General features: G+C 36.6%; 1 protein-coding gene across 1 annotated transcript in view; it reads right to left on the bottom strand.

Moving 5' to 3' along the window:
* The window catches only part of CCDC148 (coiled-coil domain containing 148), a 145,645-nt gene that overhangs the window by 45,695 nt on the left and 74,561 nt on the right, over positions 1–25,389 (bottom strand). Inside the window, exon 10 of the mRNA XM_040636719.1 lies at positions 4,565–4,683. Within this exon, the coding sequence (XP_040492653.1) occupies positions 4,565–4,683 (119 nt within the window). The remainder of the gene's footprint in view (positions 1–4,564; positions 4,684–25,389) is intronic.

Raw genomic sequence — 25,389 nt, 5'->3', positions numbered from 1 at the left:
GGAGTATAAACAGGGAATGACATCCAGCTTTGTCACTGCTTGTCAAGCTGACTGCCATGGTTCAGAAGGGGGTCTTTTCCTAATTTGTCTATTCAGGTAGGGAATCTATGCACTTTGCCATCGGAACTGGGTACCTTTTCTAATTGGCACAAAAACCTTATCTGCTAGCAGAAACAAATAAACAGTAGTTAACAGTAAATAGGTAATTTGTAGATACATAAATGCTTTTTTAAACACAAATCGTTGCTATAAACTGAACATGTCCCTCTAAAATTCATATGTTGAAGTCCTAACCCTCAATGTGACGGTGTTTGGAGATGAGGCCTTTGGGAAATAATTAAATTTAGATGAGGTCATGAGGGTCGGTCCTCGGTATGGGATTAGTGTCCTTATAAGTGTCCTTATAAGAAGGGACGTCAGAGAGCTACTGTATCTCTCCCCACAAAGCACAAAGCAAGAAAGCATTTGTCTATAAGCCAGAAAGAGTTCTACTCGGAAACTCACCATGCTGGCACCTTGATCTTGGACTTCTAGTCTCCAGAACTATGAGAAAATAATTTCTGTTGTTTAAGGCACCAGTCTATGGTACTTTGTTATGGCAGTTGGAGCTAATACAATAGTATTATATTATAAAATGTATTGGGGTATTTTTTTTTTGTATAGGTACATAGAGATAGTATGTATGCATACGTATCAATAGACAACTGATAACAGAAAGGACTTCTAGAGAAGACATTGTGTAAGAGTAGTGATCAAGGGACACTTTTGCCTTAACCTCATGTTTTATTTTTAATAAAAATGTCCTCATTATTACATGTTTTATCTAAAATATGAAAATGCTTAAATATTTTGAAGAAATATTGTTAGAAGGTATCTCATGTTTTAAAAATTCAATTGATAATATTCACTTAAATTTAATGTGTGCTATATTCAATACCCTTTAATCCTTGTAACTCTCATATGAAGTAGACACTAGATATGTCTTTAGTGCACAGACAAAGAAATTTAAGTACAGGGAAGTTGAATAACTTACCCAAAAGTCACATAGCTATAAAGAATAGAGCCAGGATTCTAATGTCGACAACCTGATTAAAGAACCTTCCCTCTTAACTTCTCTGGCATGTTCAGAAAGAGAATAGGGCTTAGGAAATTAGGAGGTTAGTGGAAACTTTGGCAAAAACAATTTCAATAAAATAAAATAACTCTTAACTATAGGACACAAACTGAGGGTTGATGGAGAGGAAGTAGATGGGAGGATGGGGTAACTGGGTGATGGGCATTAAGGAGGGCACTTGATGGAATGAGAATGAGCACTGGGTGTTATATGCAACGGATGAATCACTAAATTCTACCTCTGAAACCAATAATACACTATATGTTAATTAAACTTAATTTAAATAAAAAAATTTAAAAATGAGGGCAAAATACAGATTATAACTGAGAAGGAAAACATAATGAATAAATAAAATGAATCGCTGTATCTTTTCATGTTGAACCACATGAAATTGCCAATACTTAACCATTTTTGACCTGCAGAAATGGAATTTTCTTATAATTTGACCTAATATATCTGCTAACTTATGAATTTTGTTTTCAAGAAACTTAGAATTAAAAAAATAGAAGAAGAAAATAACAGAAATTTTTAAACCCTCAAGGCCATGTGTACATGTTTTTAACAGATCTGGAAACTGTTTCAAGCTTTTATTCTGATATGAAAAAAATGTGCCTCCAGTTAAAAAATTAAACATGAGATTTGTGAACTGTATTTCAGTAGTAGAGAAAAAGCAATTAGCCAATTTCTTAGTGTCAGGGTAGTTATGAAAGAACACAACTTCTGGTCCTTGCCAGAAGCAAAAGCTACCAGCAGTTTTTACATGTTGAACTCCATCTTCCTAAGTCACAGAATAAGGGCAATGCTTTCATCTACAACATTATCCAAAATTTTCTGGGAACTATTTTTTGATGTATTATATTATCCTGATATTTTAATGATCTTCCTCACTGATTTCCCATTGGCATGCAAGTACTGGACTCATAACTATCCAAATCTACAATGTTTCACATGAGTCGAACATACAGATCATAGACCCCTAAAAGTTGATAGCTCACTTAGCCTTCAGAAGCTATCCAGTTCAATTTTCCGAAGAACAAAGCAGAGCCTCATAGAGGTTAAATGAATAGTTTTGGCCGAGTCATATACTATTTCAAGAAGATTTAAGACTAAAACCCTGGTCCCCTAGTTCCTAGTCGTCAGTACTCTTTTTGCTATGTGTGATATGCCTATTTTTTCCTGTTATGTAATGCAGATTAATCTGATTTCCTTTTCTTCTTTTCAACTGGAGTTCTGAGTCAGCTAATCTTGATAATTATTGGAACAGGAAGCAAAAGACCAAAATGGCTCTGTAATCAAAGAAACTCCCTGGCTATGAGGGGAGATTCTATTAGAAGCATGTCTGCTAGATGCTGGGACCTCACATCTGTTCTGTTTTTCCCACCCCCTTTAATTCCTATGGCTCTCTCTCGTTTCCCCAGCATAGCTTCAGACTATCCAACCAGGCTTTGACCTCCACCATTGTCTTGCTGTTTAGGAGGATTTTTATCTCTGACCCATGGCATGACCTATTTGCTGGTATCCACTTTATCTCGGTTTGTGCTTATTTGGCTGGTTTCTCATTGGCTGTTTCACCTCTTAGCCTAGAGCCTTGGCTTTGCTGTATTCTGTTTTCTCCATAATAGATTAAACTGAACTCTAAAATCCTGAGATACCTAGAAAATGATGTAAATTTCATCCAGAAAATCCTTAGGAATTGCCTGGCATCTATGTGGAACTCCAGATTTACTCTGCAAGGTTGGTGTCTGGAGTTTGAGATAACTGTCCCATGCTTCACAAAGGAAGCTTCCTAGATACAAGTGAACCTTTTTGTATAAAATGGTTATGCCCTTCAAGGTTATGTATAAGTCTAAGGGGTAATTTTTATTTTGTATTTATTTTTCTCAAGATTTATTTATTTGTTTGTTTGTTAATTTATTTAGAGAGAGACAGTGGGGAAGGGTCAGAGGGAGAGAGCATATCAGNNTCCTGCTGAGTGCAGATCCCAACTTGGGACTCGATCTCACAAACCATGAGATCAGGACCTGAGCCAAAACTGAGAGTTGGAGGCTCAATTGACTGAGCCACCCAGCACCCCTAAGGGGTAATTTTTAAATAGACTTTATTTTTAGAGCAGTTTTAGGTTCACAGCAAAATTGAGCAGGAAGTACAGAGTTCCAGGCAAGTTTTTTACATTGACTAACAGTAAACTTATTGTGACTTCTGTTATGAAACAAAAGAGCTATTCTTAATTTATCTCTTGTGAAAATCTACTCAGAAGCTAGCTAAACTAGGTAACTATGCCGGTTACGAATTTATTGTCTGGCACAATGTTAAGCTATGTCAGAAAGGGATTCTGGAAAGATGCTGAAGGAGGAAGGGACTTTCTTTCCTCGTTCTAGTGTTTACCCCTTCTTGCTTCTACCATATGGCTGCCTGCTGTGTGTGTGGCAAACTCCCAGTGGCACCTGTGCCCATGGAGTTCCAATCGCACCCAATGGTCAGTTTCCCATCAAATTTTAGAGGCACTCCCATGGTCAGATTCCCACTGAGTTTTGCAAGCATCCCAATGGTTGACTTCCAGCTTTGGCCTCCTACACTCAGGCAGGGTGTTTCCTGCTTTCCCAGTGACTATGAACAAGTTCTGGTTGAGCCCATCTAAGAACTTCTCCACAATGCAGTGGGCCACAACCATACCTTCTACAATGAGGTCTGAGAACTAACCATGGGGGTGGGGGAGGGGGTGAGCTTCCATATTCATTTCTTCCTTGGGAACCTTCCTTCAGCCTCAGGATTTTCTTTAAAGTTCTCTTTATCTCTTTATATAATAGAGGTTTTATATTAGAATTAGTAATTCTTTATCTTAAACTTCCCCTATTCAAATTACTGCATTGTCTCTGTTTCCTCACTGACACTGATTGATACGGTAAACTTGGAAAAGTAATTTTAATTTCTCAGGGTATTCATTCATAAAATTAGGACACTGGGCTAGTTGATCTCAAATGTCCTTTTCAGTTCTAAAATTACACCATTCCAAGAAATCCTGTGTTTTCCTACATAGGGTGCATTCCAAGTATACTACAAGGAATTGCATACACAGTATAATTTTGCATTGTCTTCTCCAGCCATAGTCATAGTAAATGGGTCCCCCTTCTTATCTGAATAATGGTTTCCTCCTTCTAGGTCAACATATTAAGTCACAGCAGCAGCCAGTATCATTTCATGCACACAGTGGGTAATCAAATACTATGAAATCATCTGTGAGGGTTTTAACTAGGAAGCTATCTAAGGAACTAAATGGCAAGCTAGAGATTTGTGTATGAATATGAGAGACTGAAATACATTGTAAGTATCATTTTATCTATTTGTGAATATAAATATTGTAAGAACACATTAAGTATAGAAAAATGCTCCCTCTGATACTATTTACCCTAACCACCTCCATTACTATGCAATTTAGGATTTTTCTTTTACCTTTCTCTGTCTTTCACTGACTGTTCAGCCATTAATTTCTTCAGTTCTTCCAGACGCTGAAGATCCCTCATTTCCATTTCTTGCCACTTCTGTTCTTTTTTAGCCCAGTATTTTCTTATCTATAGTATAAATGATATATAAAATTTAAATTAAAAACAGATATGTCAAAGTGAAGAGAAAGTTATAACAACATACCCACTGGTTCATTTAGCCAATATTAAATTTAAATGGCACTTTATCTTTTTCATTTCTTAGATCTGCCCACAGTATATTAACAACAGAAAAAAAAAGAAAGAAAACATGAAGGTACATGTCCTGAGAAACTGCATGGTTTAACAATTTCTGAAGTGGGAATGTAACTTATGCTGAGATCTACAGTTTAAATCTATGGCTAAAATAATCGACTTTCAGGGAACCACAATAGAAGCATGTTATTGTCTCTAAAGTATATGATCTACCTGTTACTCAAGAATATTTTTATTCCCTTATGATAATGCAGTCTTTAATAAATACAGCATTAAGCCTATTTTTACTTTAAAAGCATGAGTTTATTTATGCTAATGGACAGCAGGATGTTGAAAGCTTTATGCTTCTGGGGAAGTGGCAGGAGATAGGTGGGAGGAAGGAGGAGAAGGAAAAATTAGCAGGGTTGTGATATATAGCAGCTCTGACTTATGTGGTAAAATAAAGGACAAATTTATCAAGCTCAAAAAGGTGAGAGCATTGTTCTTACAAGGCCTGTTTTACTTCCCTTCTCTGGAAATGGAGGCAGACTGAGAAAACTGGAAGTACTCATATGGCTTTTAAGGGGGATGAAACTATTATTCATGGTTCTATTTCCACAGGTGGGGCAATTGAAGTTAATGATTATTTGACAGAGGCCCCTTCGACCACTCTGGCTTGTCATGTTGTGTGTGACTCGAGACTGGATCTTGCTGGAGAAAGCAGAGTACCTCAATGGTGAATGATAGTGAGTGACTGCCATCAGAAGGTCTGTCATGGAAAACAGGTTATCCTCACCCCTCTTTTGAGAGGTGAATATGAAAAGCTAAGTGGTGTCTGGACTTCCCCTAGCAAACATGGCCTCTGACCCCTGGGAGAACTAAAAGGAGCATCCCAAGCAACATGGCCACAGCCATAGCAACTCTGCTGCAGAACCTACAACACCAGCAGCCACAATGGCGCTGGCCACTCAGTGAGTAATGAGTAACTGGATGAGCTCAAGGTATAGCGATTTCGCTCCAGAGATCATTGAGATTTGAATCTGGGGAGAACAGAGATGAAGCTAGAGAGGTAGCAGCACCAGAGATGGAGAGTGAAAGAGAGGGTAGGAGAGGCAGAGAAAGAAAACACTGACAAGATGTGTTTCAGAGTCCTAACTGATGAATTCCAGGACGTTCTATCAGTGCCAGATATGGCAATGTTAACAATGATTACATCCTCTCCCTCTGGGATTGAAGTGGTCTTTATTTCATGCTTTATACTTTTCTATGTTACCTTATGTTTTGCAATAAATATGTATTTCTTTCATAATCAGAGAAAATAAAGCTACTTCAAAACCAAATTTTAAAAAAGAGCAGATACTGGATTAAAGAGCATTTTCCTCTGGGTTCCACCAGACCAATGTTCGCTTATGCTCAGTGTTGGCCTTGGAGGAAGTCAGTGGTTCTTTTGTCCACAATTCCTTGCCTATAGGCAGACCAAACCCAGGTTACTGGTGTCCTTGGGTTGAAGACACTATTTGGTGCACCATCCTCTGTAGGCTCTAGAAGTCAGTCACACCTGAGGCTTTTGGCATCTCGGGATCAATTATTTCCATTCCCAACACTCTGGTCTCCTCAGACATTACTATAGTGTGAGCCCCTCCCTCCCTCCCTCCCTCCCTCTCTCTGTCTCTGTCTCCCTCTCTCCCTCCCTCCCTCTCTTATGTGGGCACAATTTATTCTTTCTCAGGGCTTTCTACTGGACCCTCTGAAACCCGTGTGTCATCACACAGAAAATCCTCTACCTCTTCAACCTTCAGACACTACATCATTGTTTTGACAGGAATTCTCTTCAGTAAAGGATGATTATCTTCTGATGCCCCATGGGCCAGGAAGCTGGGGAATGGTTTGGGCATTTTCCTCCTTGTTAACTGCTACTTTTACACCACAATGATATTCCTCTTGTGTACAATGCCTTCTTCCTTCGAAGTTAACTGTATCTGGCTGTATCACTCTCTAGTCCTCATCACTGGCCTGTGTGGATTTCCAGGTCATTCTCAAATATTCATCAAGAATTCAGATATGTGGCTCACAGCCACACAGGACTTGTCCAAAAAGACCCTTTCTACTTTCCTACAACTTCAGCATCTGCCTGAATGCCCCTCCAATCTACTAATATCACAGTTTTATGACTTCCTCCATTCCAGGGAGCTACCTCTTCCCCCAGAATTCTATTATAATCAAGCACATTTCAGTTCCAATCTGAAATCTTCAATTATAGCCATCGATTATATGACCAGAAACTACCCACTTCTTTTTTATCATCCTCTGTGTTCTGATTGTATAATTTTATTCTTCTAGTAGAGCCCTCATCGCAAGGCTTTGCTAATTAATATGCTTGTTTCTCTCCCCCACTAGACTTCAGAAAATGTGATTTATTCATTTTGGCACTTCCAACATCAACTAAATGGCCTAGACCACAGTATATACCTATATCCATCATCTACCTCTCTTCCCCTTGTACCTTCAATCTCTTGGTCTGTGCTGCTTCCTTTTCCTCACATGGAAATATGTACAAATCTCACCGATTTACAAAATTTAAAATAACTTTCTTTAGATCCCCAAGACTGTCCCTTCATTGTTCCCTTTTCAGTCAAGCATCTTAGAATACTTACTGTTCTTCAATTTCACATATCCTGTTTTACTCCTCACCCATGACATTCCTACCTCTGCCTTCCCTCCATATTCACTAGTCTTACCAGTGACATCCAAATGAGCAAACTAAATGATCCTTTTCAATCCTTATTTTATAAAATATCTCTGTTTATTTAATTCTGTCAACCCTTATCTATAGTCTTAAGATATTACTGACTTTGGCACTCATTTGTTCAACAAATATTTATTGACACATGCTTTAAGCCAGATATTGTGCTGCGTACTTGAGATATGATACTTAAAGAGAAATAAGACCTCTGCATCATGGAACTGGGATTTCTAGAAAGAGAGAGAGAGAAAGAGAATAAACACATAAATGAATGAACAGAATATTACATGTGAAGTTCTAAGAAGGAAATAATTATGTAATGATTTAGAAAAATTTGGGTAGAATTTTTATTAGAAGGCATATTTTTGTAACGGCGTTTGAACCAAAACTTGAAAGATGATTGTGAGACAGCTATGGGAAGAGATGGAGGGTGATCACTGAAGAAGTGGGAGCTCTAGGTGCAATAATATTGAGTAGGAAAGACCTTGGGCATCTTCAGGACTGGGAAGAAGCCAGTGCAACTGCAGCATGTGGTGTGAGTTAAGAATGGAGGTGAGATTGAGAAGCTAGCTGGGGCTAAGTAATTAGGTGAGGATTTAAGGTCTGGAAACATGGAAAAGCTATTGAAGAATGTAAAGCAGGGAGTGACATGATCTGACCTACCATTTTAAAAGGTAGTTCTGGATATTGGGTGAAGAATGGATAGTAGAGGAGCAAAGGAGAAACAAGGAGACCAGATAGAAGAATAAGGAAAAATGATCACTTGGACCAGGAAATGAAGGGAAGTGTTCAGATTTGAGATGGCTTTTCAGTGGAGCCAGACTGCTCACTGAGGGATTGGATATGAAGGTTGAAGAAAAAAGGAATCAAGGATGATTACTAGATTTTTGCTAGAGCAACCAGTTGAATGATGGTACCATAACTGAGATGGAAGACTGGAAGAATAACAGGTTTGGGAAAGAAAGACAATCAGGAGCTCAGTATTGAACATTAAACAGTTGACATGACCATAAGACCTTGAAGTGAAGATTCCAAATAAACATATGGAGGGTACAGATGGGTGACTCAAGGGTCAATTCAGGGCTGGAGATCTAAATTAAGGAAATATCCACTTAAAATGGCATTTGTTGCCATAGGACTAGATGAGATCTCTAGGGTGAGAGCATAAATAGAAGAAGATGGCCATGTACTTTCATTCCTATCTGCCTTTTGCAAAGTTTCTTAACTAGAATGACATCCTTTCCCTCTTCCACCTGTCAGTTTTTTTCTACCCTTATTACCAGAACAAATGCCATCTCCTCCTTGAATCATCCTCTGAACCCTCCAGGAAAAAATCTTAGCTCCATCCTGGGCACACCAATGACCCTTGGTGAAGGTTTATTAGTCTCCATTCTGTCCTGCCTTGAGTTACTTGATTCTTTTTCATAAGGCCCTGCCACTGCATTGTTACCAATATATTTAGGCATTTACTACATGCCTGGCATGGTCTGTCCTGCCTGTAGCCTGTTAAATCCCTCCTGTCCATTCTTTAAGACTCAGTTTTAGCACTGCTTTCTCAGCCTTCTTCCTTCCCCCTCTCCTCCAGACATAGGTGTACCTTCTAAGGCACTATTTATGTATCCTTAGCATAGCACTTTCCATACTGGTCTGCTTTACTCATCTTTGTATTGTAGTACCTTGTATCATATCTGACACAGGGCTTAACTGATCATCATTAGGTGAGTGGAAACTTCTTTCTGGTCGCTGGTCCAAGAATAACAAAGTTGTGGATGGGAACAAGGCCAGCAGTTTTATCTGCAGGATGGTAAAGTCTGAACTAAGCACTTCCCTAAGGACAGTTCCATTCGCTTTTTGACAATTAATAGGAGCATGAAGTGTGTGTCAAACTAAAGTTAAGGCCAAGGATATTTAGCTAGCCCTTTGGGATGTTTGTTGAGACACAGATTTCAAACATCCTGTTTTTTATTTTTTGAGTGATCCTTATAACATTCCAATGACAGGAAAATCAGAAAGTAAGATCAAGCGATAAGAGTTGAATTTAAAGCTTCTCCCTTGACTTTCACAGATGAGGTTTCTAGAAAAAGCTTGCTTTTCTGAAAAACAAAACAGGCCTTCATCCCTTCTCCCCCCCACCCCCATCTCCTCTTATTATTTCAGATTCATATTGGATGTTCCCCTTTCATAGTCCTACAGTTTGCTCATTTTGGTGAAGTTAAGCCAGTAAAAGTATAAATAAACCAATGAAACTATCCTGTAAAATAATGCTATGCTAACTTTTCAAAGAGTTTGAGATCATTTTTATACCCCATCTTACCTTTCAAATCTTCCAAACAATATGTTTCCTATTAAAAACTCCACTAGGAAACAATGTTTACAGCATTAGGGTACCTCAAAGTTTAATTCTAGAAAACTTAGACTAATACTACACACCATTAAATTATATTTTTTCACTCTTTCTGTCCAAGAATTATTATAATTCAGCCATGAAATAAGAATTTCTTATTTACACATAGAAAGCAAAAAGTTAGGACTAAGGCATTATAGAAGGAAGACAGTTTGGTTTCTGATTTCAAGTAATCTGTGTGATGTTGAATCTTTGAGCAAACAAACTTCTATAACTTGCCCCCAGGTCATTATTCCAAAGGCTTTAGTTACTTATTCAGAAGGAGGTCATAATTCTTAAATAGATACATAAAATATATGAAATAGGAAGTTCAAAATATCCAGTTCCACTACTCATAAGCCATTGAGATAATGGACTTTTTAGTCCATTTTCTAGATTCTAATTTACTTAGCTAATTCTTTGCATCTTACAAATCTCTTTTCTACTTTTGGTCTGGAATATGTACCCTCACAAAGTTGTGATATTGTTACATGTAAAAGCAGCAGGACCTCTTAAAAGAAAAGTAGTGTTGTTATTTTTTTACTTTAAAATTTTTCCATTTGCTCCATTTAGATCAGCCAGGATCCCATAAAATCATCACCAATTGAAGTATGACTATTCCTCCCCTATAATCAATTTGATAAGCATCTATAGTTCATCACATAATCTTTCACACATTTGTGTGAATTTCTGAAAGGTAAGGAACATGCCTTACACTGTAATATTTATTTGTATCTAGTATTGCATCTTGCAAATGAGAAATACATGATATATCTTTGTTAAATGAATCCAGTGAAAAACAATATGGAAAAGCAACATTGCATACAGTACTTTTCTTATTTCAACTTATATAAATACAAAACTAATAAAGCATCCAAGTGGACAATAACAATAGATGACAATCAGTGGTCCACTCCACTAAGTCATGTGTGGGGTGGAAGAGCATTTAATCTCAAAAGAGCCTGGGGGCATGGTATTTCTCAAGGCAGATTGTCTACGAGAGTCAGATTAATGATTTGTTTTTCTTCTAAAGATGGACACTTTGTCATCTCTATCCTCAAAACCTTTCAGCCAACATTATCTCTTCTCTACTTAATGGTATAGAGAGCTCTGTGGGCTTCAACCCAGGACCTGGTGAAGCTTCTGAATAAAAATTTGGCCCCAGAAGAATTACTTTGCATGTCATTGTTTATGCAAATATTTGAACATTCTCTATATGGGTAAGAAATCAAAATAGAAAGTCAAATTTGCAAACATCCTGCCTGGTTATTTGGATAGATCTCATTTCAGTCCACAATTCAGACTATTTGTATTTCAGCTACTTATCAGTATCCTAAACTTGAACTTTTTTGCCACCAATCTCCAACCTGATAAACAAGTACATCCACCACTGGTAAGACGGTAGATTGTCATACTCTTTCTGAAGAATAAATAAGAAAATCACTGGTAAAAGCCTCAAGGATTAAGAAACAAAGTTTAAGAATTAATAATCAGGGACATATGCAAAGATTAAGGTATCAGTATGTCCACTACAGCCTTAAAATGTTGAAAGGTTGGAAATAATTTAACATTCCAAAATAAGAAATTGGTTAAATGCAATATTTCACATAGTGAAGCACTATGTAAACACTAAAAATTATGTAGTGGGAAAACAGGGGAAAATATATAAGATGTATTGATTAATTTTTAGAAGTAGGTTAAAAATAATATATGCAGTATGATTCTAGTTAAGTTAAATTTCCCATGCATGTAAAAAAGGAATCTAAGGACACTGTCAACAATTTTCTTTTGGTACTGGTTTAGGAATTGGGGTGACTTTTATTGTATTTTGTGTGCTTTTTTTGTATTTTCCAAACTATCTACAATGGACATAAATACTTTACAATTACAAAAGTACGTTTTTTGAAAGTCTGGCCAAGAAAAAATCAATAGTTAGAAGGAATATCTAAGGGATATGACTGTTATTCATTCCTGAAGTTTCCAAACTCTGTTTCTATACCAAGTCAGATGACAAGAACATTGTATACCCCTGTATATGACATTTTCACTTTTTATCACCTTGCATGCAGCATCACTTTTACTTTCTAGAGAAAGTTTCATAGGACTATGATTTAATTTTATATCATAGGCCTTATAAAGGTTGATGCAATATCATATGAGGATTGATTTAGATTCTTCTGTAAAGCAGTTCTACTAAAAATTCTATCCACTGGGTGGTTTGCTTCCCTCCCCCCGGTACATGCTGTCAGCTCCTGATGTGCTAGGATGTTGTCTATTATTAGCAAATAAGATCTAAATGCTTCCTTTTAACTTTAACCATGTTCAATTACAGCACCCCTTTTTAGTCTTGGTTTGCTGACATAACTATATTCCCATCCTCTTAATTTTTTGTCTTACATTCTCTTACTAATTTTCTATTTTAATGATTCTTAATAGGAAACAGATGGCATGCTCAAAATTAGAATAAATCAAGAAGAATATAATAAGGGGACAATCGACAAAGGAGGGCTGGAATTCAGGGCAATCATAAGACATCATGCAATAGCTGAGCTGCTTTACCACCCACTGACCAGAGTCAGAGAAAGTTGTGTGAGGAGGGCCACCTGACAGGAGCTGAGAACTTCGGTGGAGGACACAGCTGGTCATCACAACCCTGCAGGGCTAGGAGCTGGGGAAACAACTCTTCCAATGTCAGTCTCCTTTCTCATCCCCATCTCTAGTGTTCTGTCTTGACTGAATCCAACCAGAAGCCAGAGGGCAAGGGAGTTGTACAAGACAACTGAAAAGAATGGAGAGTAGATATGACCCAAGAGGAGGATGTCTGGGAAAATAGTGTTAATGCCTCTTATTATAATTTGCTTGAAAGTAGGTGATTTCTATATGCATAAATAAATAACATGAATCTCTTTTAGGTGGTGTTCACTTTGGTCACTTATGAGAGCATTTTTCAATAGCAGAGCTGTCTACTTGAATTGGCAATAGCTGTTTTTTGTTGTGATGTAGCCTTATGTCCTTAGAACAATGATGAGCCAAGAAAGTGTTCTGGGGTAAACACATTAGTTATCTCCCTCTTAATTGAAATACCAGGTGGATTAAAAAATAACTGTCATGTCTTCTTTAGAAGTAAGGTCTATTTTCAGTATGGGTATTGAAATATTACATAATGATCATGTCATATGTTGATATTGCTAAAATGAATTTGTCTGTAATCTTGTTTAATTTCTCTCTTTCCACTATTCATTAGGAAGGGAGTATATATACTGAGGATGTTGTATTTCACAGCCTGAGGTGTCATGGAGAGTGAAAACTGAAAAGTAATCAAACCTCAGAGTCATTCAATCATAACTTCTTAGAGCTGAGGTGATTTTAGCAATCATTTAATCCAAACACCTCATTTTACAATTGAGGAGGCAAAATCCCACAGAGCCTGCATAACTTGCCCAAGGTCATCCACCCCATTAGGGCCTCCTAGTTTGGCATATTTTCCTCTATACCTCAGCATTAAAGTACAGTTGTATACTGCTCATTCATTATATTCATTCATTCAACCAATATCTGTTGAGCACCTTGTGCCAGGCACTGGAGACAAAACAATGAAAACAGACAAAACCCTCTTTTTTTATGGGCCTTACATTCTAGAAGAGAAAGATAAAACAGCCAATAAATAAATAGATGCGTGTCAGGTGGGATAATAAGTGCTAAGATAAAAAATAAAAGTAGGGCAAATGGATAAAGTGACAGAAAAGGAGGATGCTGTTTTAAGTTTGGTAATTGAGGATGAACTTCCTCTCTGATAACATGATATTGGAGTGGGACCCTGAATGAAGTGAGAGTGAGTTATGCAGCCATCTGGAAGAGTAGTATTCCAGGCAGTGGGAACAGCTAATGCAGAAGCCTCAAAGGACATGTGCCAGGGTGTTGGAAGAGGAGGAGATAGATTGAGACCACCTAAAAAGTACATATACTTAGAGGACTGAGCCCTCAGGGTACTCCAAGGCCCAGAAGTTAGAATGATGAGGAGGATACATCCAAGTTTATTGAGAAGGAGAAACCAGTGAGATAAAAGAGCGAAATTAAATAAAAGCACAGAGAATGGCTTCCTGGGAGCCAAGTATCAAGTTTTCCAAGGAGGAGACAGTGATCACTTCTGTATTAATAGTTCAAGTAAAGTGAGGACTGAGAACTGACTCCTGGAATGAGCAACATGGAGATGAATGATGACCTTGGTAAGCACAGCTTTGCTAGAGTGGAGGGACAAAATAGCCCATGAGAGAATGAATGGAAAGAAGTTGGAGACAGTGTGTAGGCTATAGAATGGTACAATTTCTAAGGGAGGGGATGTGGAGTCAAGGGAGAGTATTTTTTTAAAAATAGAAGTCATCATGGTATATTTGTAGATTAAAAGGAAAGATCTAGAAGAGAAGAGAGAAATGTGGTGGGAGAGAGATTGGGATGACCTTGAATAGGAGAGAGGGGATAGGGTGCAGTGCATAAATGAAGGGGCTGGGCTTAGGAGCACAGATATTTCATGCATTGTAAAAGGGAAGGTGGATAATGGGTGTGAATTCTGATTGGTTGGTAGATGTGATACTGGAAGCCTGTGGAGATTCTCTTTTTGTTAAATAAGATGTTGATAGGTAAAAAAAATCACATCAAAATCATTATTGTTTTTTGGTCTCCTTAACAAAAGAACAGCACCAAAGAAGCAATGAAGGTGGTTTTTGTAATCCATTCATAATACATGTCTTACACTTGACACTTCAACTGTGATCAAACTATAATGGTGTATGTAAGTGATGAATCAACAAATTTTACACCGGAAATTAATATTGTACTATATGTTAGCTAGCTGGAATTTAAATAAAAACTTGGGGGAAAAAATAAAATTGTGTGGTTTCTTAAAAATTGTTTAGTCATAGTGGTTCGTTAACCCAAGGAGAGAAATCCTGAGGGAATATTAAGAAGAGTAAGGAGACAGACACAGTGAAACCGAGTGCATGTATAGAACAACAAATACTCCTAGTAAGGAGACTACTAAAGAGTTTTAAAATTATCAGTTTCCCGTCTATTTAACAATTCTGAGTAAACTAGGACAGGACCAAAGTCATGAAAATGACCCTAAAGAGAATAGTTTAAAAGAGTTTTCTCAAAATTGATTAATCACAGAATTAACAGCAAACAGCAATCACAACGGTGCACAGCATAGCACAGTGTTTAGAATCATGAACTATGGAGTTAGCCCTCCTGGGTTCAAATTCTGAACCTCTTTATGGCTGTATTACTTTGGGGGAAATTATGTACCTTCTATGTGTCTCCGTTTTTTCCTTTATAAAATGAAGATCGTATTAGAACCTTGCCCTTAGTGTTATCAAGAAGATTAAATGAACATAGAACAGTGCCTTGTATGAAGCAAGCACTATATAGATGTCAACTAATTAAATCAAATTACCATGAATAATCAAAACCTAGACAGAAAATATAGCCAAAAATTGATACCTAGAGTTAATTTAAAAAAAATTAAACTGACTATTGAAAAATCTCTTACAGAGAAACATACATTTGGCTCTTGATGATCCAGGCTGCTTTTTTCCCCCCTCTCCATCTGACTTTTTCTTAAAACTGTGTCCTAACAAAGAGTAGGAAGATTCCATCATCAAGTTTTTGTTTTTTACCTTTTAAAGAGAAGTTCTAGTGGAAATTTTCATTTTTCCCAGTTTTATTGAGAAATAATTGGTATATATCCTTGTATAAGTTTAAGGCATACAGTATGATGGTTTGATTTATATATATTGTAAGATGATAACCATAAGAGGTTCAACTAACATCCAATTTCTCATATAGATACAATAAAAAGAAAAGAAAGAAGAAAAGAATAAAGGGAAAAAATTTTTTTCTCCTTGTGAAGGGAACCCTTAAGATTTACTCTCTTAGCAACTTTCTATACAGCAGTGTTAACTATGGTCACCATGTTGTATGTTAAATATTGTTATGTATTTATCTTATAACTGGAAGTTTGTACCTTTTGACAATCTTCCTCTAATTTCCCCTCCCACCACCCCATCTTGTGATCGTAAGTCTGATCTCTTTATCAGAGTTTTTTTTTTAAGATTCCACACATAAGTGAGAGCATATAGTATTTGCCTTTCTCTGACTTTGTTTAGCATAATTACTTTCTCTGACTACACTTAGAGTTATGATTTCACTTTCTCTGTCTTACTTCATTTAGCATAATGCATTCAAGGTCCATCCATGTCAAATGGTATATTTCCTCATTTTTAATGGCTGAATAATATTCCATTGTGTCTACAGTACTACAACTTCTTTATTCATTCATCCACTGATGGATACTTAGGTTGTTTCCATGTCTTGACTATTGTAAATAATGCTGCTTTGAACATGGGGGTACAGATATCTTTTTGAGTTAATGTTTTTGATACCTTTGGATATAGCCCCAAAAGTGGAATTTCTGGATTATATGATAGTTCTATTTTTAATATTTTGAGGGTCTTCCATACTGTTTTCCATAGTGGCTGTACCAATTCATAATCTCACCAACAGTGCACAAGTTTCCCTTTTCTACACATCCACGTCAGTGTTTGTTCCTCTTGTCTTTTTGATTATAGCCATTCTAAAGAGCATTGGGTGATATCTCATTGTGATTTTGATTTGCATTTCCCTAATGATTAGTGATGCTGAGCATCTTTTCATGTACCTCTGGCATTTTATATGTCTTCTTTGTAAATGTCTATTCAGATCCTTTAAAAATGCCTTATTTTTAAATTGGGTTGTTTTGTTTTTGCTGTTAAGTTGTAGGAGTTCTTTATACATTTTGGATATTAACCCTTTATCAGATATTTGGTTTGCAAATATGTTTTCCCATCCCACAGGTTGTCTTCTCACTTTGTTGGTGGTTTCTTTTGACTGCAGAAGCTTTTTAATTTGATGTAGTCCTACTTATTTATCTTTTGTTGCTTGCGCTTCAGGTATCATACTGAAAAATCATTACTAAGATCCATGTCAAGGAGCTTTGTTCCTATGCTTCCTTCTAGGAGTTTCACAGTTTCAGATCTTATATTTAAGTCTTTAATCCATTTTGAGTTGATTTTTGTGAATGGTATAATATATGGTTCCAATTTCATTCTTTTCCATATGAATATCCAATTATCACAGCTACATTTATTGAAGAGACTGTCTGTTTTCCAGTGAATATTCTTGCCTCTCTTATAAAGTATTAGATGACCATATAGGGTTGGGTTTATTTCTGGGCTATTTCTTTCCATTAGTCTATTTGCTTATTTTTATGCCAGTACCATAATGTTTTGATGACTATAGGTTTATAGCATAGCTTGAAATCAAGAAGTATGATACCTCCTGCTTTATTCTTTCTCAGGATTTCCTTGGCTATTCAGGGTCTTTTGCAGTTCCACATACATTTCAGGAGAGTTTTTTCTACTCCTGCCTTTGGACTTTTGATAGTGATTGCACTGAATTTATAGATGGTTTTCAGTAATATTGACATATCAATAATATTACTTCTTGCAATCTATGAACACAAGATACCTTTCCCTTTATTTGTGTCTTCTTCAATTTCTTTCATCAGGGTCTTGTAGTTTTTAGCATGAAGACATTTCACCTCCTTAGTTAAATGTGTTAAGCATTTTTTTTTGTTTTTGATGCTTTTGATGCTACTATAAATAGGATTTTGTTTTTAAATTTTTCATTTTTACTGTATAGAAATGCTATTGATTTTTGTATGTTGATTTTGTATCCGGTAACTTTACTAAATTTATTGATTAGATGTATCAGTTTTTGGTTGAGTCTCTAGGATTTTCTATATATAAAACTATGTTGTCTGCAAATAGAGACAATTTTACTTCTTCCTTTCCAATCCTGATGCCCTTCCCTTCTTCCTTTCCTCCCTCCCTCTCTTTCTTTTCTTTCATTGCCTGATTGTTCTAACTTGGACCTCCAGTACTATGTTGAATAAAAGTAAAGTATGAGAATCCTGTTTTTCCTGATTTTAGAGGAAAAGCTTTCATCCTTTTCCCATTGAATATGATGTCAGCTGTGGGCTTGTCTTATATGGCCTTTATTATGTTAAGATATGTTCTCTTTATGCCTGATTAAGAGTTTTTATCATGAATGGATGTTTAATTTTACTGAATGCTTTTTGTGCATCTATTGATATGATCATATAATCCTTTTCTTTCATTCTATTAATGTGATGTATCACATTGGTCGATTTGCATATGTTGAAACATCTTTGCATCCCAGAGATAAATCCCACTTGATCACGATGAATGATACTTTTAATGTACAGCTAAATTTAGTTTGCTAGTATTTTATTGAGAATTTTGGTATCTACATTCATCAGGGATATTGACCTATAGTTTTCTTTTCTAGTAGTGTCCTTTTCTGATTTTTGTATCAGGATAATGATGGCCTCAAAAAATGAGTTTGGGAATGTTCTCTCCTCTTCAAATTTTTGGGAAGAGTTTGAGAAGGATTGGTGTTAATTGTTCTTTAAATGTTTACTAAAATTCAACAGCGAAGGCACCTGGTCCTAGGCTTTTCTTCATTGGGAGATATTTTATTCCTGATTTAATCTTCTTACTAGTAATTGGACTATTCAGATTTACTATTCCTGATTCAGTCTTGGTAATTTGTATGTTTCTAAGAATTTTCCCATTTCTCCTAGGTTGTCCAGTTTTTTTGGCATATAAATGATCACAGCAGCCTCTGATGATCCTTTTCTTGTCTGTAGTATCAGTTATAATGTCTCCTTACTCATTTACAATTTTGTTGGTTTGGGTCTTTTCTCTTTTTTTCCCCTTAGTCTACCTAAGGGTTTGTCAATTTTGTTTATCTTTCCGAGAACCAACTCTTAGTTTGGTTAATTTTTCAATAGTTTTTCTGTTCTCTATTTCATTTATTTCTGCTTTGATCTTTACTATTTCCTTTCTTCTGCTAATTTGGGTTCATTTTGTTTTTCTAGTTCCTTAAGGTGTAGAGTTAGGTTGTTTACTTGAGATATTTCTTGCTTCTTAATGTAGGCACTTATTGCTATGAATTTCCCTCTAAGAACTGCTTTTGCTATGTCCCATAAGTTCTGGTATGGTTTCTATTTTCATTTGTCTCAAGAAACTTTATTTCCTCTTTAACTTCTTCCTTGAGTCATTGATTATTCAAGAGAGTATTGTTTAATTTCCACATGCTTGTGAATTTTCCAGTTTTCCTCTTGTTATTGATTTCTAATTTCATACCATTGTGGTCAGAGAAGATACTTGGTACAATTGTAACCTTCTTATATTTGCTAAGACTTATTTTGTGGTCTATCATAAGGTCTATCCTAGAAAATGTTCCATGTGCACTTAAGAAGAATACGTATTCTGTTGTTGGATAGAATGTTTTGTATATGTCTGTTAGTTCCATTTGTTCTATAGTATTATTCAGATCCATTGTTTCCTTATTGATTGTCTGTTTGTAAATCTATCCATTGTTTAGAGTAGACTATTAAAGGGCCCAACTCTGACTGTATTACTGTTTATTTCCCCTTTTAGTTTTGTTAGTTTTTGCTTTACATATTTAGGCACTCCAATGTTGGGTGCCTAAATATTTACAGTTGTATCATCTTGATGTCTTGAACCCTTTATCATTATATAATGACCTTCTTTTTCTATTTTTACCATTTTAAGTTTAGAGTCTATTTTATCTGATGTAAGTATAGCTACCTTTGGAGTTTTATTAGTTTGTTTTGTTTAGTTTTTTTGTTGTTGTTTGGTTGGTTGGCTTTGCTTACCATTTGCTTGAAATATCTCTATCCATCCCTTCACTCTCAGTCTATGTGTATCTTTAATGCTAAAAAAGAGTCTCTTATAGGCAGCATATTGTTGGGTCTGGGTTTTCAGTTTTTTTATTAAATTAATTCAGCCATTATATGTCTTTTGAGTGTGGGAATTTAATCTGTTTACATTTAAAGTAATTTTTGATAGGTAAGAAATTACTATTGTCATTTTGTTAATTGTTTTCTGGTTATTTCGTAGGTATATTGTTCTTTGTTTCTTATCTTTCTCTCTTTTTTGAGTTTTGATGTCTTGGTATTGATATGCTTTGACTTCTTTATCATGTTCTTTTGTGTAATTACTACAAGATTTTCATTTGTGGTTATCATGAGGCTTACCTAAAATATGTTAAATTTATTTATTTTTTAAAAAAGATTTTATTTATTTGTCAGAGAGAGAGGGCAAGCAAAAGCAGGGGGAGCGGCAGGCAGAAAGAGAAGCTAGCTCCCTGGGATCATGACCTGAGCCAAAGGCAGACACTTAACCAACTGAGCCCCCCAGGTATCCCTATTAAATTTATATTAAACCTATTTTAAATTGATAACAGCTTAATGTCAATAGAATTAATATATTTTACACATTTGCTTCTTTTCTCCATCATATTCTAGGTTATTGCTCTTACAATTTACATGTGTTTCCTTGTATTGTGTAACCTGTAATAGACGATTGTATTGATTTTTTCCATATTCTTTTTTTAACTTTTAAACTAGAAGTGTGAGTTATATACCACTATTACCATATTGCAGAATCTAACAATGATTATATATTTACCGTTACCAGTGAAATTTATGCTACTTTTTTGTGTTTTTATGATGTTGATTAGCATTCTTTTATTCCCACTCAAGAACTCTCTTTAGTATTTCTTATAAGGCAGGTCTGGTGGTAATGAACTCCTTCAGCTTTTGTTGTTTGGGAGTCTTTATTCCTCCATTTCTGAAGGACAGCATCACTGGGTATAAAATTCTTGACTGACGATTATTTTCTTTCAATTTTTTTGAATGTCATCCCATTGTCTCCTGGCCTGAAATGTTTGTGTTGAGAAATCCACCTATGGTTTTGTATGGTCTTATACGTAACTTCTCTCTTTTTTCTTGCTACTCTTAAAATTCATTCTTTGTCTTTGACTTTTGACAACTTACTTATCATCTGTCTCAGTGTAGCCCTATTTTGGTTCAACCTATTTGGGGTCTTTTGGGACTCTAGGATATGAATGTTCATTTCTCTCCCCAGTTTGAGAAGTTTTTAGCCATCACTGCTTTAAATATATTTTCTGTCCCTTTCTTCTGTTTTCATTCTGGAATTCCCATAGTATGAATATTATTTCTTTTCATCACATCCTATAATTTCCATAGGCTTTCTTTACTCTTTTTCATTTTTTTTCTTTTTCTCCTCTAACTAGGTAGTTTCCAATGTCCTATCCTCTCAGTTGCTGAATCTTTCTTCTCCATGGTTGAGTCTACTTCTGAAACTTTCTGTTGAGTTCTTCAGTTCAGTTGTTGTGTTTTTAACTTGAGGATTTCTGTTTGTTTCGGTTTTGGGTTTTTGAGGTTTTTTTATTTGTTTGTTTGGTTTTTTTTGATGGTTGCCATATCCTTGTTGAACTTCTTTTGTTCATGAACTGTTTTCCTAATTTTGTTTATTTCTCTGCATTTTCTTGTACTTCACTAAACTTCCTTAAGAGGATTATTCTGAATTTCTTCTCTGGGAGTTCATAGATCTCCCTATCTTTAGGATCAGTTATTAGAGTTTTATTAGTTTCTTTTGGTGGTATCATATTTATTTGATTCCTTATGTTGGTTTCTGTGCATTTTAGTAATGGAGCTTCTTTTGCAGACTTTATAGGTTTGCTTTGGCAGAGACGGTTCTTCACCAGTCAGCTCAGTTTGGGTTTCTGGGTGTGTCTGCTGGTAATGTCTCTGGGCAGGTGGGGCTTACTATTATGGACTATTTTGGGGTGAGGGAACTATTCAAGCTCTGAGAAGAGGGATGGGAGGTATGCCATTGACTGAGAACATTTAAATAGGACTGCTGGCTTGGTTCCCTATACAAGTGAGGCTGTAGGATGGGCTCCGCAGTTGTTTGAATTCACGGGTCAGGCTTACTAGATGGTTGGGACTGGATACAATATTCAGTTAGTAGATGGAGCTATGAATTAGCTTCCCTGCACTGTCAGGGCATCAGGACACAGCCCAGGGCCTGTACAGCTCATTGTCTGGGGTACCAAATCAGTCCAAACTCCCTAAGCTATCAGTACTCACTGAGAGAGGCAGGGAAGTCACACCTTAATTATGTGTGTGTGTATGTACCTACACAAATATATCCATTCGTAAATATTATGTATATATGCATATGTATTTAATTTACTATATGTAGCCATGCTTAATTTAACTACTTGCAAACTCTATATAGTTCACTCCATTTTGTATTTTTAATTTTTTTCTATTAACTCTCTTGTTCTACTCATAAAGTTTGAAGGTAAAAGAAACCCTTCTGTATTATTAGTTAAGAGCTTCTACTAACCTAACCAAGAATTGCATATTATCTTTGTGGTGGAGCAGGAAAACGTATCCCTTTAAAAAGATACCAAAGTGGTACCTGGATGGCTCAGTTGGTTAAGTGTCCAACTCTTGATCTCAGCTCAGGTCTTGATCTTAGGGTCATGAGTTCAAACCTGGCACTGGGCTCCATGCTGGGTGTGGAGCCCACTTAAAATAGATAGATAGATAGATAGATAGATAGATAGATAGATACATATCAGAAAAGGGACAATTTCTGTTGGAGTAGGGTGACTTCTTACAATTTCATGAAGGACCAGGTATAATGTGTGTCACATTAAAGACACTTGGTACATACTTACTGAATAAATGAATACATACATGGATGAATGATCATCCTAAATAGGACCTTTAGTGACCCCTTTGGGTTTATATACAATCTTACTGTCAATATATCTTACTGGGAGCTGATACAACTGTTTTTTGTATAACGTGGTGAGAACTAAAAGGAAGCTTTTCCTGAGCTTGGGTGGGTTTGGCCCAGTGGTGGAAGTATTAGGAATGCCAAGTTCCTAAGTAGTTTTATCAGCCTGCTTCCTGCCAAGAGAATTTTGGGAAGTCCATGAGCCTCCTTGCATTTCATATTCACTCTGTCCCTTTCAGTCCAAGCTGGCAGTGTTTCTGATAAAATTTTCTCAAGAACCAAGTGAGCCTTTGCAGATTTTATGGGGATTCACTCCATTACACAAAAGCCACACACCCACAGGTCTTTTTGAGATAATCCTTTCTCTCTCTCTTGGTTTTCTATTGAGGTGGCTGAGAGAAAATGCCCTTAAACTTCCCAGAGGCTTTCTAGTTTGAGATCTATGAGAAACACCCTTAATCTCTCGGAAGGGTCTTTTATATGACTGAATACTCTGACCCTGTGATATTTTCAAGGCTCTAACAAAGGATTGTATATTCACACTTTCAGCCTTTTCCTATGGCATGATGGCAGCAATAATCTCTTAACTCTGGAGTCTTTTGCTACTTAGATCGGTTGAGAATTTCCCAAAGCATCAAATCTCTCCTTTTTACTGTAAGTAGCAAAAAACCCTAGTGGCATCTTCAACACTTCATAAATCTTCTTACCTCATCACATATGAAGTTCATTATTCAGGAATGTTTTCCACCTAACTGCAGCACAGAATTAATTCCTTAGGCTTCCTGTCACCACATAACAGTGATCCTTTCTCTAGTTTTGAAGAATATGTTCATCACTTCCTTCTTAGACTCAGCAGCCACATCTTTAACATCCTCTACTAAATCAGTTCAAGGCATTCTAGTCTTCTTTATATCATGTTCCTAAAATTCTTCCTGCTTTTTCCCACTGCCCAATTCCAAAGCCAGGTCCACATTTTCAGGTATTTGTTACGGCAACAATTCACTTCTAGATACCAAAAACTGTACTAGTTTTTTAATTGCTGTGTAAAAAATTACCACAAATTTAACAGCTTAAAACAATACTTACCTATGAGCTCTGACTCCTGTTTAAGTCAGAAGTCCAGCATGGTGTCCCTGGACTCTCTGCCCATGATCTCACAAGAATGAAATCACAGTGCCAAAAAAACTGAGTTCTCACCTGGAAGCTTTAGAGGAAAATATGCTTCCAAGCTCATTCTTGTTTTTGGCAGAATTCAGTTCCTTACAGTTGTAGGACTACAGGTTACAGGTTCCCATTTCCCTTCTGGCCGTCAGCCAGGCCACTCTCAGCTGCTAGAGTTCACCCGCACTCCTTGCCATGTGACCTCCTCAATCTTCAAGCCAAAATATTCAGTCACGTCCTTTTCAAGCTTTAAATCCCTGACGACCCCTCTTCTGACAAGCCAAAAAAAAACCTCTGTACTTTTAAAGGGCTCATGTGATTAGGTCAAGTCCTCCCAGGTAATCTCCCTTTCTCAAGGTTGTCTGTGTCATATAATATAACCTAACCACAGTAGTTATAATCCTGGTGATTATATAGGGTGTGTATCCCAGGAGGGCAGGAAATCTTGAGGCCCATTTTAGAAGCCTGCCTATCACAGGTGTGATTCATTGGCCCCTTTAAGTCCCAACAATCCTGAAGAAGTAGAGTTTATAGTCTGGGAATTTATTTTTTATCATTCTTCAGTGTCTACCTACCCCCCCCCCTTAGCTCTTTAGATCAGTATATTATTAGATTAAGAAACACTGGGGATTTCATGATAAATTGCTCTCATAAGAACCCAAAGATTCCCACGCTGAGAGAACAGCTTTGATCTGAATTGAGAAGATACTCTGAATTTCCTCCTAAGAGCAGAGCTTCCTGAATCTTCTGGGAAGCAGTACTGTTCTAGCCCTCTGGCCTGCATTCTGTTTATGATAGCCTACCCTCTTTTATTTTAGACTGTCTTTGCTGTCCCCTGGTTATCTGAGATGAATGTAATTCTGAGTATTTGCCACATCACCTGAGGTCAAGGGGGACCATGTAAGTGCCAAGGTTCTACCAACGCCTGGGTCTATTGATATTTACTGATATGATGTCACTTGAGGTTAAGATATCACAAAATGATAGATTCCTCCCCAGAAACATCTTGGAGGTAAGGCTGAAGGTCACATGGCTGGTGGGCCATGGCTGGTGGTTCCCACCCCTCAGCTGTACAAGGTGAAGGCTTCAATGCTGGATTAGGAACTGGTAAAATTGGGAGAGAAATGTATATGCTAGAGCAAGGAAGGAATATCTCTCCTTTTAATATGAGCCTTGCTTGAAATCTCTATTTTGGGAGTGAGGCTGAAACTATTCTTGCTTTGATCCCATAAGAACTCCAGGCATCAAGCAGCAAAAAACCTCCGAAAATGCTGTGATGCAGAGTAGTTTTTATGTTATTCAAGCCACCCAAAACACTACATCTAGTGAAAGGGTGGTACTGGGACCAATATTACATATCAGGCATTTTAAGGTTCACCTAGCACAGTAATTTTGTTTCTTACAATTGCTCCTAGGGATAGTTTATGGAAAGACATTATTCTTTGATTTTATCATGACAATAATTTCAAAAGTGGAGAGATGCTTCTGAAATATTGCCATTATCACCTAACAGCCTATGAATCAAAACTTACCTTGAGTCTTAAGATAAAACT

This window comes from Ursus maritimus, unplaced genomic scaffold, assembly GCF_017311325.1.
Source record: "Ursus maritimus isolate PB19 unplaced genomic scaffold, ASM1731132v1 scaffold_1, whole genome shotgun sequence".
NCBI lineage: Eukaryota > Metazoa > Chordata > Mammalia > Carnivora > Ursidae > Ursus > Ursus maritimus.
This window is presented reverse-complemented; position numbering and strand designations above follow the sequence as displayed.